The 17,579-nt window shown below is 44.1% G+C and overlaps 1 protein-coding gene across 1 annotated transcript in view; it reads right to left on the bottom strand.

Moving 5' to 3' along the window:
- Window positions 1-17,579, bottom strand: part of LOC138510811 (transmembrane channel-like protein 1) — a 534,459-nt gene that overhangs the window by 48,403 nt on the left and 468,477 nt on the right. The window contains exon 12 of the mRNA XM_069626507.1: window positions 7,958-8,025. Within this exon, the coding sequence (XP_069482608.1) occupies window positions 7,958-8,025 (68 nt within the window). The remainder of the gene's footprint in view (window positions 1-7,957; window positions 8,026-17,579) is intronic.

The following is a 17,579-nucleotide window of genomic DNA, read 5'->3' as shown; positions in this document are numbered from 1 at the left end:
ATGTAGGAAAAAAAAAAGTGAATTCTTTATTTTTTAATTTATATATTTTTTGGGGGGTTTTGTAAGTAAAAAATAGGTAAAAACAAAAAAAAAATTAAAAAAGGGGGGTTGGGGAGAACCCCCTCTTTTGGAAAAAAAAACGTGAAAAAGAAATTCGATTTTTTTTTTCAACATTATTTTTTTGTATTCGATATTATCACTATAAACCAGGCACAACGCCCACGAAGAGCCAGAGAAGATGGTGATGCCAAGTGACCATTCAAGGCCAAGAACCCCAGATGACGATAGACACTGGGGCGTCACTTAACGTCATGCCCATGACTGTGTTCAGGGAACTGTGCCCCCCACCAGTCCTAAAATGGACAGAGACACTGCTATTCACCTATTGTTGTGAGACCCCTCTACCGATTGTGGGATGACGCAATTCAAAATATATGTCGTAAACGCAGGCATTGAATGCTTACTGAGTGGAGACGCGGTGGAAGACCTGGGACTCATAAGTTTCATCTGTGATGTAACAGATCAAGCAGATATCACCAGCTTCCTCCACAAATACCCAAGCCTCCTCAAAGGTATCGGATGTTTAAAAGGGAAAGCCATCAAACTCCACATTGATGAATCCGTACAACCTTGAGCAGTGCGCCACAGACGAACACCATTCCACATAAGTCGAGGAGGAGCTGCGGGCACTCGAGAAAGCGGGAATCATCGAAGAAGTAACAGGCCCAACACCGTGGGTGTTGCCCATGGTCGTGACCAAGAAACCTAAACAATCCGGAAAGGTGAGAATCTGCATTAACATGCGCCTCCCCAATGCAGCAATCAAGCGTGAGCGACACATCACCCCCACACTCGACGAGATCATAATGGACCTCACTCGATCCAAATTCTTCTCCAAAGTCGATCTCAACGTGGGATATCACCAACTGAAACTCCACCGGGACTCTAGATACATTACAACATTTTTCACGCACCTAGGCCTGCGCCGCTACAAACGACTCAGTTTCAGCATCTCATCAGCGGCCAAAGTCTTCCAGCAGGCCATCCACGAGGTAATACGTGGCATTCCGGGGGTACTCAACGTCAGCGATGACATTCTCATACATGCCGGTCAAGTGGCACAGCGAGTAGAGCGCTCGCTTTGACATCCGTGCAGAGCCTGCTAACGCAGGTTCGAATCCCGGCGGGGCCAATCTCAGCCTTTCATCCTTCCGAGGTCGATAAATGAGCACCACACACCGTGGGTAATAATAAGCAGCGCTCAGATACCTGAGGGTTTGTAGCGCTATATAAAAGCCTAATTATTATTATTATTATTATTATTATTATGCCAGCGAAAGGGAAGAGCACATACATCGCCTTGACGTGCTCCTTAGCAGGCTAGTGAGTGCAGGCCTAACGATTCACAAAGAGAAATGCGAATTCCTGAAGGATGAGATCTCATTCTTCGGGTACGTGTTTAACAGTACAGGAGTATCTGCTGACCCTCAAAAAGTGGAAGACATCCGGGCTGCCTCGCCCCCGACCACACCCACTGAGATACACAGTTTCCTAGGGATGACAACTTACTGCGGGAGATTCATCCCCAACCTGGCCACCATGTCCGAACCACTGAGAGAACTCACCAAGGCCAGCACGAAATGGGCCTGGAGCCCCACCTGCCAAGAAGCATTTGAACAAATCAAAGAGTCTCTTTCGGTCGACACCACCATGGCATACTACGATCCCACACTGTCAACCGAGCTATACGTCGACGCCAGCCCTGTCGGCCTTGGGGCTATATCAGTCCAAGTGGCTCACACTGGAGAATCGATGCCAATCACCTATGCGTCCCACGCCCTGACCCAGACGGAGCAAAGGTACTCACACATAGAAAAAGAAGCTATCGCAGTACTGTGGGGATGTCGTCATTTTCACCTGTACCTGTACAGCCACAAATTCAAGGCCTACACGGGCCACAAATTCCTCATGCCCATATTCACAGGCACCTCATCACACCCTCCTGCCAGAATAGGGAAGTGGCTGCTACACCTACAGCAATACGAATTCGATTTGGCATACCAACCGGGCAGCGTCAACCCAGCAGATTTCCTGTCCAGGCACCCGAGAGCAGCCACGCCAGGGAAGGTACATGTGGCTGAAGAAACCAAGGAACACATCTGCCACGTCATCCACGCAATGAAGCCCAAAGCGATCGGCATCAAAGACATCGTGGAGGCGACCCAAGCTGACCCATGTAGTGATCTGGTCAAAGACTCTATCATTTCAGGAGAATGGAAATCCTTCCTTCGGAACGTACATAATCGCACGGCCAAGGCCAGACAGTTCCTTGCAGGAATGTTCACAGTAAGGCAAGACATATCTATCACCGAGGAAGGACTGATACTAAAAGGGACTTGAATAGTCATCCCCCCAAGTCTACAGAACAGAATCATAGCGTTAGCGCATGAGGGCCACCATGGAAGAGTAAGGACCAAAGCCAGAATCAGACACCGCGTATGGTTCCCTCACATCGACGACCAAGTAGAACAACTTATCACAACTTGCCTCCCATGTCAGATCACAAGCGCACCGCCAGACCCTGAACCAATACAGGCGGCAGAGCGAGGGTCCTCGAGATGGGACGCCATTAGCATCAACCTTTGCAAAATCCAGGAGGGCACGTACTTGTTAGTAGCCGTGGATGACCACTCAAGGTACCCAGAAGTTGAGATCGTATCATCCACAGCAGCGGAGATGGTGATACCAGCTCTTGAAAAAATGTTCGCCACCCATGGCCTCCCGCGACGAATCCAGAGTGACCATGGTCACTCTGGATTCGTCGCGGGAGGCCATGGGAGGGAGGCCATGGGAGACCATGGGTGGCGAACATTTTTTCAAGAGCTGGTATCACCATCCAAGGGGATGAACTAAAAAAATACATAGCCGATCTCAACATTCAATACCACCATATCTTTCCGAGATGGCCACAAGCCAACGGGGATGTAGAGAGATTCATGCGCACCATCAATAAAGTACTACGCCTATCCTGAGCAAATTAAAGCCCCTGGAGGGTGGACTTATACAGGTTCTTAAGAAACTACAAGGTGACACCCCACAGCACCACAGGTTTACCCCCAGCAGATGTTATGTATGGGACTATAATAAATTCATCCATCGCACACCACCCGAGCAGGGGTGCAGACACCTACGACAATGAGCGCACCCACCGAAGAAGAACGGTGGCAAACGAATGCATGAGCATCAAGAGACATGCCACGAAGTCCAAACACCGGGTTGGCGATCACGTAATTTTGGTGTGAAACCCATCCAAATCGAAGGTGGACACCCAGTATGACTCTGTCCCATGGACCAAAATGCAAAGGCGGGGTACCATGATAACAACCACAAGGGGCCAAAAACAGGTCACCAGGAACACCTCATGGTTCAAGAAGGTACCACGCCAACTGTGGACCGATGGAGTAACAGCCCGCGGAAGAGACAGATCTGCAAATCGAGGACGAGGATCAGCATCTAGAGGGGAAAGTGGCCATGAACTATGGAATGGATGAGCTACTGAGCGAACCAGAGGAGACCTACTTGAATATCGAAGGTGAGCCGCAACTGAATGAGAGTCAGGGGACAGCCCCCAGAGGTGGGCGGTATGCCCTTAGAACTGCACCGAAACCTCCAGAAAGACTAAAAGACTATGGGCCTCATTATAACATGTGCGGAATGGGTTTAACGGTGCGGGTAATGGTGCCGGCGCCGTTAAACCCACTCCGCACTCTTACGAGGTCCCCTTGCGGGACCCGCTCTGGACGTCTGGTTTTTCCAGACGTCCAGAGCGGGACCCACGAGGGGACCAGGGACCTAACAACGGGCCAGTTTGTAATGGGCCCGTTGTTAAGTCCCTCCCCATTCCCATTGAGCCCTATGAGGGCTCGAACGGAAATGGGGAAGGACCGGGCCCGGGTTCCCTGAAGGAGGAAATACTGGGCCCTCCATACTCAGAATGGCCCGGTATTTCCCCATTCAGGGAACCCGGACACGATTTGGGAGGCAGCCATGCCCTTATTATTTCATAAAGCATGCAACATTTTGCACCCTTCTCAATCTGATCACTCCCTCCCATTCCCATTTCTAAAGGGACACAAGTCTCTGCTATTAGTCCCTCCTCCTATCGGTGCTTAATGCTCATATTGTAATGCTCTGCTGACACAGAGCAATGTGAAATCCCCTCTACTGTCCAGAGCTCCTTGTGACATTGTCCTGGCAGAGGAACACCTCTCCCAGTCAGAAAGGGTAAGGTGTTCTGCAGTCACGACAATGAGCATGCTGAGAAGGCACACATTGTCCTGCCATTGGGACACCTTTCCCGTTGGGCACCCTCATTGAGGCTCGGTTTGCCGCCGTCTCAACAGTTTGCTTTACCTCTCAGGGAACACATCAGCAGTGTGGGGAAGTGTATGAGTGAATGATCATGGAAATCAATTAATATATGTCATGTTTGCTCAACATATATGGCTGCTTTATCACTGCCCGAAGGTCATTGAAAATTGTCTGATCTATAAAAGAAGCTAATGTTCAATATTAACATCAAATGTTCATGTAATTGCCAACTGTGCATAAGGATGATGGTTGGTGTTAACTAGCAATATGTGATAGAAAGATAGCACTAAATCGTGTGTTCTTGATGCTGCTATTGGTTTGTGTTAGAAACTACATTCTAACCCCCAAATATATGTGTCACCCATGTACTGATTTCTATATTCATATTTATTTATTTGCATCAGTAATACACCGATGTAAAGCAAGCTCACTTCAGAGCACACAGAGACAAGTCGACAGACAAGAGGGGTGTGGAGGGCTTGAGAAATATACAATATGCCAAGAACAATACATGTGTCTATAGGAATTTGCCTAACCAAATCCCTTTATCTTTGCATCAGACGTGAATAAGAAGGTCATTCCACACCCTTGGGGAAAGGATTGCGAGTCTTTGGCCTCAGCATCTAGTTTTCTTAAAGGTAGGAACCTGACAGAGGAAGTTGTCAGTGGACCAAATGTTCTGGGTGAGCACTGTTTCATAACGCTGTAGGACTAAAACTATGAATGGCTTAATGGGTAAAAGAGAGAACCATGAACTTTATGCGGTCGCCAGTGCAATTGTTGCAGACCTGACAGTAGGGCTGATGCTGGAAGGTTAGTTAAGCCAATTTGTCCTACAGGAATTGGGGGTGGGAGGCTGATGCAAAGGGTGTTTGCGTAGATTAGAGTTGAAAAGAGAAAGGCTCATGATTATTTGGACTCAGTGGTGTGTTGAAAGGTAGGGGATGATGTTTTTGACACATTTGGGATTGTGATAAGTCTGAGGTGCGGCTGACAAAGGAATTGGCTTGGCTCACTAGTGCTAACTTGTGATTGATCAGTATTCTTAGATTACTGACTGCTGCTGTGGAGGTCGTCACAGAATATATCCATGGGGCATGAAGCATCTCTCTTGCATAGCTCATCTTCTAACCCCTTCTCTGCGTCTCTGCTGAGCTAATCAGCTATGAAAACATCATGTGTCCATGAACCCTGGCTTCTTCCTCATTTTATCATTGCTCCATCGAAATGTGTCACTGATGTTCAGTAATAGCAAAACATTCTTCTCACCACAATCAGTGATTGCTGATTTTGTTTAATGTGGTGAGTCTCGTACAAGGACCAATCTTTTCCAGATGAAGGATTTTCAATATGAAATGCTTTGGATCCTGTTTTCTGTCCTCTACTCTAGAACATGACTGTGAGACTGATTTATTTATTGTTGTTTTCCATTACTTTGTAACATATATTTATTGACATCACTTGTCTCTTAAGTGTTTAAGGGTTAGCAGCAGCATTCCTGTATTGGATTTCCCCTGTACCTCAAGTTGGCCCTGGGATCATTTTGTCAGTGATCCATTGGGTGTCAACCATGCAAATTTGCAAACATAGTCATACACGTCTGATGAGGGAAGTCAGAGGACACAGGTAGACATTGAAGGGAAGGGGGAGCGCCAAACCCCACACGCTAAGGCAAGTGGGGGCATAAGAATGGTGTCAATATGACAATTTGTTATTTTTAATCTGGGAAGGAGTTGATCCAATCTAGATCACAACTAGAGATATTGTACTAGGGTTGTAGATGATCAATGAGCATGGGTGCATCCAGGTTGTGTAATGCTCCTGGCACATCAAGAAGAATTAGGATGACTGATTTTGAGGCACCTAATTGTTCCGGCATCTGCTCTCTAATGTTGACAAATGCTGGTTCTGTTGTTTGAGGTGTTCTGAATGATGAGAATTGGGGAGGGTGTTGTGTACGAGTTTGGTTTGAAGTTGATGTTATTTGAAGAATCAAAAAAATAAAAAGAAGTATATCAATTCATTATTTAATCAACTGTGCTTTATTCAGAATCAAAGTCCATGAAAACTAGAATCATAAACATTGTAAACAATTCACCAATACACTGCAAAAAATAAATGTACTATTCAAATAATAAAGTACACAATTATTATGCAATTCATTAACACAATCTAAAAGGACTATCATACATAAATTAACACCAACAATTGTATCCCCTGAACTTTCAATTTACACTAATTAGTAATTGTTGTCTCTTACACCATGCCTCTTGCAGAAAAGTGGCTACAGCAAATACCACCTGATTACACAAAGTTGCTTTGGAGAGTGTCAAAGCTTTTTTCAAATGGTGTACTCTGCTTTCTCTCACAATTGCAAGAAGGCTGTGTTTCCTTGCTTTTGGCTATGTGAGGCACAAAATGGGAAAACGAGACTCGTCCTCTCTAGGTGTAGGGCAACGGCACATTTACCTGAGTAGTTCTTGTCCAGTCTTGCTGCAATGTTCCAATATAACTTTCCTACATCAAAAGGTTCAATTATATGCAAGTACATTTTAAAATCAAGAGAAAGCTTGTACAATAGATACATGTTCATCAATGGGCTACCAACATATGATCTCATTACATCTGAGGGGGCCCAATCCTGGACTATCCTCTTAACCACTATTGCTGATGAATTGGTGAGAGACCTCAGTTTGGACCACAGATGGTCCTTACCAATCACGCTTAGGGTGTGTTTTGGACACCAAGCACATGTCTGACATCTAAAAGTGAATCTTTATGAAATTGCAGAAGATTGATGGGTCCACAACCTAAGCCAATGCAGGAGCTGCTGTAATTTAGCCTCATAGGCAATACCATTGAAGCCCGGATCTAAATGGAGACATGCAGTCGGAGATCCAAAGGGTAATGCTAGGAGGTTTTATATTTATATTAAAATAGTTTAATTCTGTATAAGAGGTTGGCACTATTTCTCCACTTAGGTGGGCGATACCCCAGTATTGAAATAAAGCACTACAGTCTCCATCCTCAAATTATATTTCACGTCCTTAAAGATAATCCCTTGTGACAACACTGCAACAGTAACACGTGTGATGGTAAATCTTTTGGGCTTAACACACACTTTCTGTTTGATCACATAGCATACCACTAGATGGCACTACATGTTGTCCATTCTGTAGCAAATGTAGTGAAGCTTGAAATGATCATGTATCTGTCATAAACAGAACACAGTGCTGCATTAAAAGGTATTTCCTAATATGTCATTTCGCTCAGAGGCACCACGTTTTAACTGGATTCATGACACACAACTCTTAGAAAAGTCCCAGTGCTCATGAGCATTTGCTCACAGCCATTTGACAAACTTGTAAGTGCATGCATCCAATTGCAAAAATATGTGTAGGGTTATTCACAGATAAATCTAAAATGCGTCACAATGGACAGCTAATGGGGTTGGCAACAATAAGCAAACAGATGTGACTAACTCTCAGTCCCGCTGCTGATAGTTGCATGTATAAAATAGCTGTGGGTGATATAAACCACAATGGACTGTTTCTACGTCATTACAAGGTATTGCATTATCACCTACCAGATCATGCCCTGGTTGAAGATTAGTCCCAGCACATTCCCACTGATATCAAATTCGCAGTACGAGGGCTGGAAAAGCAAATGGAAGGTTTTAGGAACATTACAAATTACATTTTCAGATGAAGCAGCATCACATATGCAGTCAAATCTGAACAGATGTGAAATGGGCCAAAAGTCCAACAAAAGCTGCTTGATACTAACGCCAAACAGTTCAAACAAGCACAATTGTATGTAAGATGTCTATATGCACTCAGTCATGCATGATTTATTTATGTGGACATGTTGCTGTATGTTGCAGTAGTTTTAGTGTTGGGATTGTGCAGATAATAGCACCACTATTGTGTTCACATTGGACTGTACACTGCCTACTTTGTCTCACAGTTCAACATTTCCAACATTAAAATCCACACAAAGGTTATTTGAGATACTTGCCAGTATTACATGAAACACCTTTATTTGGAGATGAACCTGCCTCTGGGTTCTTGACTTGTCCAAGATCTGTTATACACCAAAACGTGTCTAGCTGCTCTTATTTTTATCTCTATGGTTTCATTCCTATGAAGCTTCTTAAATCCAAAATGGCATCTGTGTGTGATAAACTAATATCATTTACGACCAAAACCTCCTTTCATTTCAATATATATTTAAATACTGCATCTCGTGTTTTGCCATGCACCAACATAAATGCCATTTGTAACTCAAGTCTCCTTTTGTCTGTTCCTATACTTCTTGCTCTATAATTATCAGTTGTATATGTTTGTTTTGCAAAACATCCTCACCATTATTGACTTTGCAGAAGAGAAGTTTAGATTGTGACTTTCTCAGCTTCAAATGAAATCAGTGGATGAAAAATGTACCCTAAATATTTTCACATGGAAGTAATTTTCATTCAGATCTGTGCTCATTCATAGCATAACAGACACCTCATGTTTACTCATGACATGTTATCCTGGCAAAACAGTATTTGTACCAAGTTTTCCATTACTGATCCCTCCCCTTTGGAAAAGGGCACTAAATGGAATGTGGGGCACCATCTCACCCAAAGCACAAGGTTTTACTTTTTCAAATGATATACTAAAGGCCTTCGCATTTTACGAGGAAATCATAACGAGATCTGTACCTTCAACTCCCTCTTCCCTTTGCAATCCCTCTCTTCTCAGCAATAGTCATGCAACTCCACTGCTGTGGAGATTTCCCCTTGACTTCTGAAGTTCTACAGCATTCTGCTGTCAGACACTCCCCCGTGAAGACACTCCCTAAATCCCCGCTCCAATCTGCTCTTTCATGCCACTCTATCTTGCAAGAGATCCCGGAAGTGATAACAATCATTAATTTGCCTATCAAAATCCTCAGCATTAGCAATGTATCTAAATGTGGACATTCTCGACTCCAGATCAACTACTAAATATGGCTCTAGATATTCAGCCGCTCCTGGTAGATCACAAGATTGTTCTGCTAGGTATCATGGAAACTTGGCTTACATGTACCATGAAACTGGGTCCATTGTTTCTGCAAAAGACATATCATCAACAGAGCAAACAAGCCTATGGGGGCAATGGTCCTCTTCTCCCTGTCTGCCTCCACACTACTCTGATACCCACAAACCCCAACACCTCCTCTAAAAACTCAGCATGTAAGGATGAGTGGTATGCCAGCACGGCCATCGCTGTTGTTACCAACTACAGACATCTGATAGACATGGTTTCCTTCTTCCAAGAATGAGTATAATCTTTCACAAACCTGCGAATTATTTCTACTGAAATGATTACTGTGGGGACTTACAAATATGGCCTAACTGTCCTTCAAGTAAACAAAGATCGAGTTTCTCACTTGTGTTGACAGTCTGTATTTTATACACCAGATTACACAACCAACCAAAGTAGGTGGACATACTCTGGGCATCATCCACCACCAACCTCATCCTTTCCAGAGGTAAAATCAATTGCCTCCGCTGGACTGTCTACACCCTCATGCGCTCCCACCTTGGCAGATATGCCAAGCGAACATCTCCATTGTTCACCAGTAAGGATATGTTCATCAGTGTGAGACCAAGAAGGGAGCACATCTACTGACTATGTAGAGACATTTAGACCCCCTTCCCAGCAAATTGATTCCCGAGGCTGCTGGCTCCAAAGATCCACCTCAAACTCTTTGGAAACTTTGGTCTCCTGTACCCAATCATAATAACATAGAGGTATAATTCACAAAACATGGTAGGATGGGGAAGTGTCCTTTCTGAAACTGTGGAATAGAAAACCTGAAAGACACTAGTGAAAAACTAGTGACAAAAATGATAAAGAAAATGCTTGAGTCGCATCATCTACGACACAGCTGTCAATAAGAAAAATGACACCTTCCTGCACAATCACATCATCAAAGCACAAACCAAATGCATAGAGCTGTTCTGTATTAGCAAAAAGCTCTGAGGTTTTCCTGAATACTTTACTGACCGATTTTCCTCTAAATACTAGCAGATAATCTACTTTATGCTCAGAGAAAATCTCCAACATCCAGCATCTACAGACTTATGCCCTCATGAATTGTTAACCCCATCCAACTTGACCACCTTCAGATAATTGCCCACAATGGAATTTTGAAAAACTGTCACCAAAATGAGTGTTTCATTCGGAATAGTCATTCTGTGCCCGGCACCAACATCAAAGGAAATACCTCCCTTCTTGTCCCCACACTGGCAGTCTTTATAAACAGCTCTTTCAAACAGAGCAGCATCCATGTTGCTTGAAGAGAACCACCTTCTCTCTTCTTCTCCAGCATAAAAATACAGCAGACCCCGCGTTTCAGGGACAACCACTTTCCTATTGTCAACATACTTTTTCTCAGCAATATCCTTGAGAAAATACTTTTAATGCAACCGCAGGAATCATGTAAATCCAAAACCATCGTAACCAGCAACAGTCTGGCCACAGAGTGGCAATAAGGGTGAATGTATTCTCTGTTCATGAAGTAAGAAAGCCTCAAATGTCTTCATAATAATAACCTTGCAATTCTCATCCTTCTAAATGTATCTGCAGCCTTTGACGCTTTTATCCTCTGCTCTCTGCTTACCAGCTGGAATCAACACTCGGGCTCAAAGGAGGCATGCTGTATTGCAGCCTTCCTTCACAACAAACTATCCCAGTGTGATTTGTCAACTTCATATAAGCATCTCCACCATCTACCACTGAAGTTAAGCACTGATAACGTAGAGAAGAAGTATGGAAAGCTGATGTATGTCAGAAGATGGGCTGTTGAACTCAAAGTGAAGGCCACTTCTTTACTTTCCTGCCCCTTCTGCGTATTCTTTTCCTAAAACATGGCTCCTCGTTATGTGGCGCTCCATATGTTTTGGACTATAACTGCCTGGGTCCTCTGGGAGTTCAAGTCCAAAACATCAAGAGGGCCACAAAATATTAATCCTGCCCTACAGCAATCATAATGTGCAGCGCTCACAAAAAGAGGATAGAAAACCTGCAACCAAAACTAACTCACAATAATTCTAACAAGCCACTGTGCAGAGGCTAAAACATACGTTTCTGATCTCTGAACATTCAGAGAGAGTCTCCTTACTTATTAAGCAACCAAAGACTCTGCATAGAGTGAAACAAACATACTACAATTAAAATTCAAGGAGAAAGTCTTTGACAATTTTTTTTTACATATTCCCAAACAAAATGTCAGACTGTTGCTGCAAACTTTCAATTTGTTGTATTCATCAGGACAGTTAATTTCTCAACTTTCCTTAGTATATGACACTGACGATATTGGCATAATTGGGCCCTGTTCCAGAATCTATTCCTATTAATGGCACATCTTCAGCATGTTACTTTCTTTGGGTTGGGCCTAGACTCTTCATGTAATCACTGTTGGGTGAAGGTTTTCTATCCTTTTTGGTTTTGGTGCTTTGTGGCATAAGCCACAAATGTGCCAAAACACTGTTACAGTAAAAAAAAAGGAGAAAGGGGAATTTGGGAGCTGTGCATAGAATTGCCATGACATTGTTGACGCTGTGCGAGCTCTGAAGTAGGAGCAAATTAAATACACAAAACTAGATGGCCATCATATTTTGATTTGTATGCACCGATCCTTTTTCTCAGGTGAACTCCTGTGGGACTTTGTATAAAGTCTGCCGCGGAGAAATCGCTTTTCGAGAAAGCAGACTGCAGCCGTGGGGGACAGCAGATTACAATGGCATGTCTGCTGCTGCTAATGCGTGTGCACGTGAGTTGTAATTGCAGGGCGTTGCAGCCTTGTTTTCGAGTGGCTTAAATGCTGTATTTTTTCTGGCCTCCAAACGATGAAACAACACTTTTTTTGTTATGCAGCAGCAGGTACTTATCGTTAACCTTTTGACCTTTACTTGTGAATTTTCGAATACTGGTTCACTCTTGCCCTGTTGCCAATTCACACAAACACAAATTGCACATGAACTCCTCAAACATGTTTGATTGCATAGCGAATGTATAACCTCGTAAATAGTGCTCTAATTAAGGGGAGCCCTGCACATTAATCAGGTATTTGTGGAGGGGGCTCCCTGTGTGCTTTGCCCATGATGGCACTTGGTGAATACTCTCCTGCCAGTTTGAAAATTCATTGTGCCACTGGGGCTGGAACTTCTGCTTAAATTACCAGCTTTTCTATAGTCGCCAGAGGGTTAACCTTATTTGAGAAACTGATGAGCGATGGCAGTGTAATGACAAACAGGACCACAGCAGCAGCACCCTCCCACCGCACCCCATCTTGCTGGGCACAGCAGAGAGCCACTTCGGGGGGGTCACATTTGTGCCTGCACTCCCAGAGTGAACTCATAATTGGATCGAGAGCAGGTGGTTATACAACTCAACTTTGTTCTTCAGTCCCTGTTCGGTGATGGAACTCATTACAGGAAGATGGCAAATGCAGGGGGTCTGATTTACTTGAATACATTCTTTGTAATTGTACTGTTATACCGCTGAATTTTCATCAGGGCCATGTCAAGTGGCAGTTCTTTTTGCCCTTAGACCTGGCCTTGTCTCGCCCAATGTATGCATAATTGATGTCTCGGCATTAGAAGCCCACCTTAATTCTTTTTTTTTAATAGATGTGGTCTCTTGTTATTGTTTTTTCCATGGCACACCATGAGCTCTCACTGGTATGCTTGCACGGTCTAGAGAAGGCTTAAAGGGACAGTCACCCATGCAATGACGCTGTCCCAAGACACCAGGCAGCGTATTCTAAGAGCAATAAGACAACATACAATATAAAGGAAACATAACCCGAATTTCACCTTTTACTTACGTTACCATGTAGAGGCCTAAATGCACAGACCTTTGAAGTGACTGCAATATACTTTTTGGTCTTTGTCACTTTGTGGTATAAGCAACACAATTCGCCAGCACATTGTTACTGTGAAAAAAGAAGAAAGGGGAGTTTGGGACCTTGGACAAACGCTCTGACGGGGGACAATGTATCAGGCAACCAGAAGCGGCTGTCAAATTCCACTGGGTTTCATGGGAGCTTAGTTGTTATGCAAATCAGCAGAGAGCAATGGCAAAGCGATTAATGGGTTGGGAGGGAGAAGCTGAGGACAACCGCCCAGTAACTTTGGGACATAATCTGATGTGGATATTCATTATTTACAGAGTTAAGACTGTTATTTGCAGTAAAATCCCCAGATGTCATGCTACCCGGATCTTTACCTACCTATCTGTCTTCCCCCTACTACTATCCCTTGGAAGTCAATGGTAGCACCACAGAGCATGTTGTGTGTTTTTTAAGGTTGAGCCAAAAGATTACAAAAGAATACTAACATAGCTTTCTGGAGCCGCCTTAAACTATGCCCCCAACAAAAAGCTAATGTATAGTAGCCTCTTAACATATTAACATATCCCACAGCTAAAAAGCACCCTCCCTTCTTTCTGCAATAGTAGTATATATGTTCATTGCTTGCCATTGATATGATATGACATGGCATTTGGAACGCGCCTATACACAAATGTTTCAAGGCGCGACGAAGCAAGGAAGGAGGAACAGAGGGAGGACAGAGACAACGATGTTACTAGGCCAAGTGACATTGAGATCGCGCAAGTGCAGGGGACGGAGGAGGGGAAAAGTACCAGGGGAAAGGGGCGGGGGCAGTGCTGTACATGGGATCAAAACAATAACTGTGGCCAGTCCTGTTGCTGTATTCCAACTTCTTGCAGACATCTGCAGGCGCACGCCCTTCGTGTTTTGTTATGGAGGCATGTTTCAAATTTACATGCATGAAATAATGTTAAGAAACTCGAATTAAAATGCGGCAAACATATAGATATATTTGCTAAAATACACTCACTAACAATGCTGGTGCTGGTTTTAAGCCAACAAGTAAAAAGGAACTGGGCCCTGAAATTTAAACCTATCACTGCAGTGTTTTCAGTACACAGGGCCTAATTCACCGAGCGTTTTTACAACGGCAATAAGCCATTGTTAAACACGTGTGGAAATCAGGCCCACAGCGTCCTTTTTGGCTTTGGTGCATGAGAGTGGCATAGCCACCAAAACACCAACACCTTTGCTACAGAGAAGCAATGGGTGCCAGCAATATTTCCCCCAATCAGCAGCTTTGCCTTTCCATTTCCCAGCTACAGTTATTTCATATTAGGCTATTGCTCTAATCTCCTTCCTTCTCATTCTCATGCACACTCGCACCCCTTATCGCATCTTCCTTTAAAACGCTGTACCCACCTCCTTGCACCCTGGTGCCTATCGATGCAAAATGCAAATAACTCCAGTAAAGGGCAAAACGATTGGCATTGTCAATGCTTGTTTTTAGGAAGGCGCAGCCCATAGATTCTTCTAGCAAAAGCATAGACAGCAGGGAGAGTAGTATTCATCACCGGGGGACTGGACAAAGGTATAGCAATGTCTACAGGACATTAGGAACATACATCGTGCAACATGAATGCATCCATGACAAGCGCATTTACCTTAAATATATCTTATTGTGGCAAGAAGTTGCTGTATCTTGGAAATACATGCATCAATGCCTGTTTGCATAACCAAAGACTCACTTAAGTGGAATAAACTACACATTTCCATAATTGCTGCGTTAAATCTGTACCCAGTTGCGATTTGACAGAGATGGCTGTTGTTCGTCCGCGCGGATGTCATTTGTCATCTGCATTGGTTAATCACTTACTGCAATCAGAAACTATACGCATTGACTGTGCTGTAAACGAAATTACATTAGAAAAGGGTACCTGGCAATGCATACGGGTGTGTGCGGACGGTGTTATGAACTAGCCTTTGTATTTTATCTGGATCTCTCAAAAACATTGTACATGTCCCAGTCTTTGATTGACACACATGTGTGCTGGGCAAATGGCTAGATGCCTGTGAGCAGCTTTGATTTCCAACTTCTTGCTACCTCAGACCTGTTTCTCAAAACCTAAGAGTGTCTGACATGAAAATGGAGAAGAGACATGTTTCAAAAAAGGCCATTTCCATTTGTATTTAAAAAAAATAAACGTCTGAAATGGCCGTGGAACATTTCACAACTTCGAAAATATAATGCTATTGGCCCTGGCACAACCTTCCAGAGTGCTAATAACTATATGGCTCTCGGTGGGAGGCAATACCACTCGGCCACCTGTGTTAAGACCCTTTCTTTACCTATAACTTGGGTCTGAAGCCTTTTCCAAGTTGAAATGCCCCCACCATGGGGGTTATTGCTTAATTAACTTCAACCTAGTGTAAGGCTTTGTTCATGTGCACTGGGAGATCCACCTGCTTCTGTCTTCTTCTCTCCTGAATCTCACCAGTGAATAATTGGGCTAGGGGTAGATATAAGCACCACATATCTGAAGTGCTTTGCTACTAGTGTAATGACCTGGATAGAGACATATAGCAGTGAGCTCAAGCAAATGACGACCCCCCTTGAACTCTTGCAGTTGCCTGATGAGAATATTAAAAGAAGTATCCATCATGTCTATAATATAATAAGATCCATATGAAAGCCCATTGGCAATATCAACTGGAGGACTGTTGTATATTGCCATAAGAAAAACAAGCATTGGTAAAGGCAACAGTTTTAGGTTTTGTGTAGGCATGGGATTGGTATTTGCCAGGAACTGCCATAATAGTAGTAACTGGCCATAAGATAGCTACAGCTAGAAAATGGTGTGTTTACCTGGGTATATAGAAGCAGTCCCTAACACGTCCTATAAAGTACCTTAAAATGTTGGCTATGCCAATGCTTGTTATTAGCAGGACTTCAGTATGTATAAATCAAGTGGTTAAAGAACACACTTGGTTGAGATATTTTATTATGACACCAGTTTTAGGGCATGGCTGCCTCTGAACTCGGGTCCGGGTTCCCTGAATGGGGAAATAGCGGGCCAATCCGTCCTTGGAGGGCCCGGTATTTCCCCATTCCGGGAACCCGGACCATCCCCATTCCCATTTGAGCCCTCAACGGGCTCAATGGGATTGGGGAGCATGCTAACAACGGGCACGTTAATGATGGGCTCATTGTTAGCGTGCTGGTCTGCTCGCGGGACCGGCTAAGGATGTCTGGTAAAACTAGGCGACCAGAGCGGGTTACGCGAGTGGACTTCGTAATAGGGCGGTAAGGGGTTAAGGGCTCCGGCACCTTTAGCAGCGCCATTAACCCCTTACCGTCCACCTCATAATGAGGCCCCATTTGTACTCCAATGCAATAGTTTTGTCTTATATATAGCACATACGTGTCATCCAATATTCAAAACTAAAAATGACCAGGGCCAAATAAATAAAGTCTGTGAGCTGTGACGAAAATTTGGAAATTCGCTGCAGCAATTGTAAAAGGTCTCAGATCTGATGGCTTAAGGCACAAAAGAAAAGAGACATAAACACCGTCTGTGCATTGTGTATCTGTGGGTGTATCCATTCATTTCATTTTAGACATTCGGGGTAACCAGTCCATAGTCTTTGGAGGAAGAAAAAATGGAAAAAGGGAAAAAGGTGGGGGCAGGGATAGGAAAGAGTAGGATCGGGATGCACAGAGATAACCCATAGGAATGATGATCGGGATGCACAGAGATAACCCATAGGAATGATACGATACGATTTAGAGGGAATGGGCCTCATTACGACCCTGGCGGTAAGGGGTTAACGCCAGCGTTAGCTGCGCCGACCCCTTACCGCCAATTACGAGTTCCCCTAGCGCCATGGAGGTTTTAACACCCGATTTTAGCGGGTGTTAAAATCCATGGCGCTAAGGGACCATGGAGTTAATTACGCCACCGTAATTTACGGTGGCGTAATTAACGCCTTCCCCACTCCCATTATGCCCTATGGGGCATAAATGGGAATGGGGAAGGGTAAATGGGGATTGGGGACTTACCGCCCCGCCAAGGTCGGAATGGGGCGGTAAGTCCGCCAACCACCATGGCGTAAACGTAGTTTACGCCATGGTGGTAAAGTCACGGCCCAGGCGGTAACTTACCGCCTGGGTCGTAATGAGGCCCAATGTGATTGAAGTAGGGGTTCGTCTGTTATTTTATAGATCCGGTGAAATAATGAGCCGTAAAGAGAAAAAATAAAGCAACACGCATTTTCCAGTGATGGAGTTTTTAGTACTAGAATTAGCAGGAGTCTGGTTGTCTGATGGCCGCGAGATGTGCACG

This window comes from Ambystoma mexicanum, chromosome 6p (genome assembly GCF_040938575.1).
Source record: "Ambystoma mexicanum isolate Mex_15411 chromosome 6p, UKY_AmexF1_1, whole genome shotgun sequence".
Lineage (NCBI taxonomy): Eukaryota > Metazoa > Chordata > Amphibia > Caudata > Ambystomatidae > Ambystoma > Ambystoma mexicanum.
This window is presented reverse-complemented; position numbering and strand designations above follow the sequence as displayed.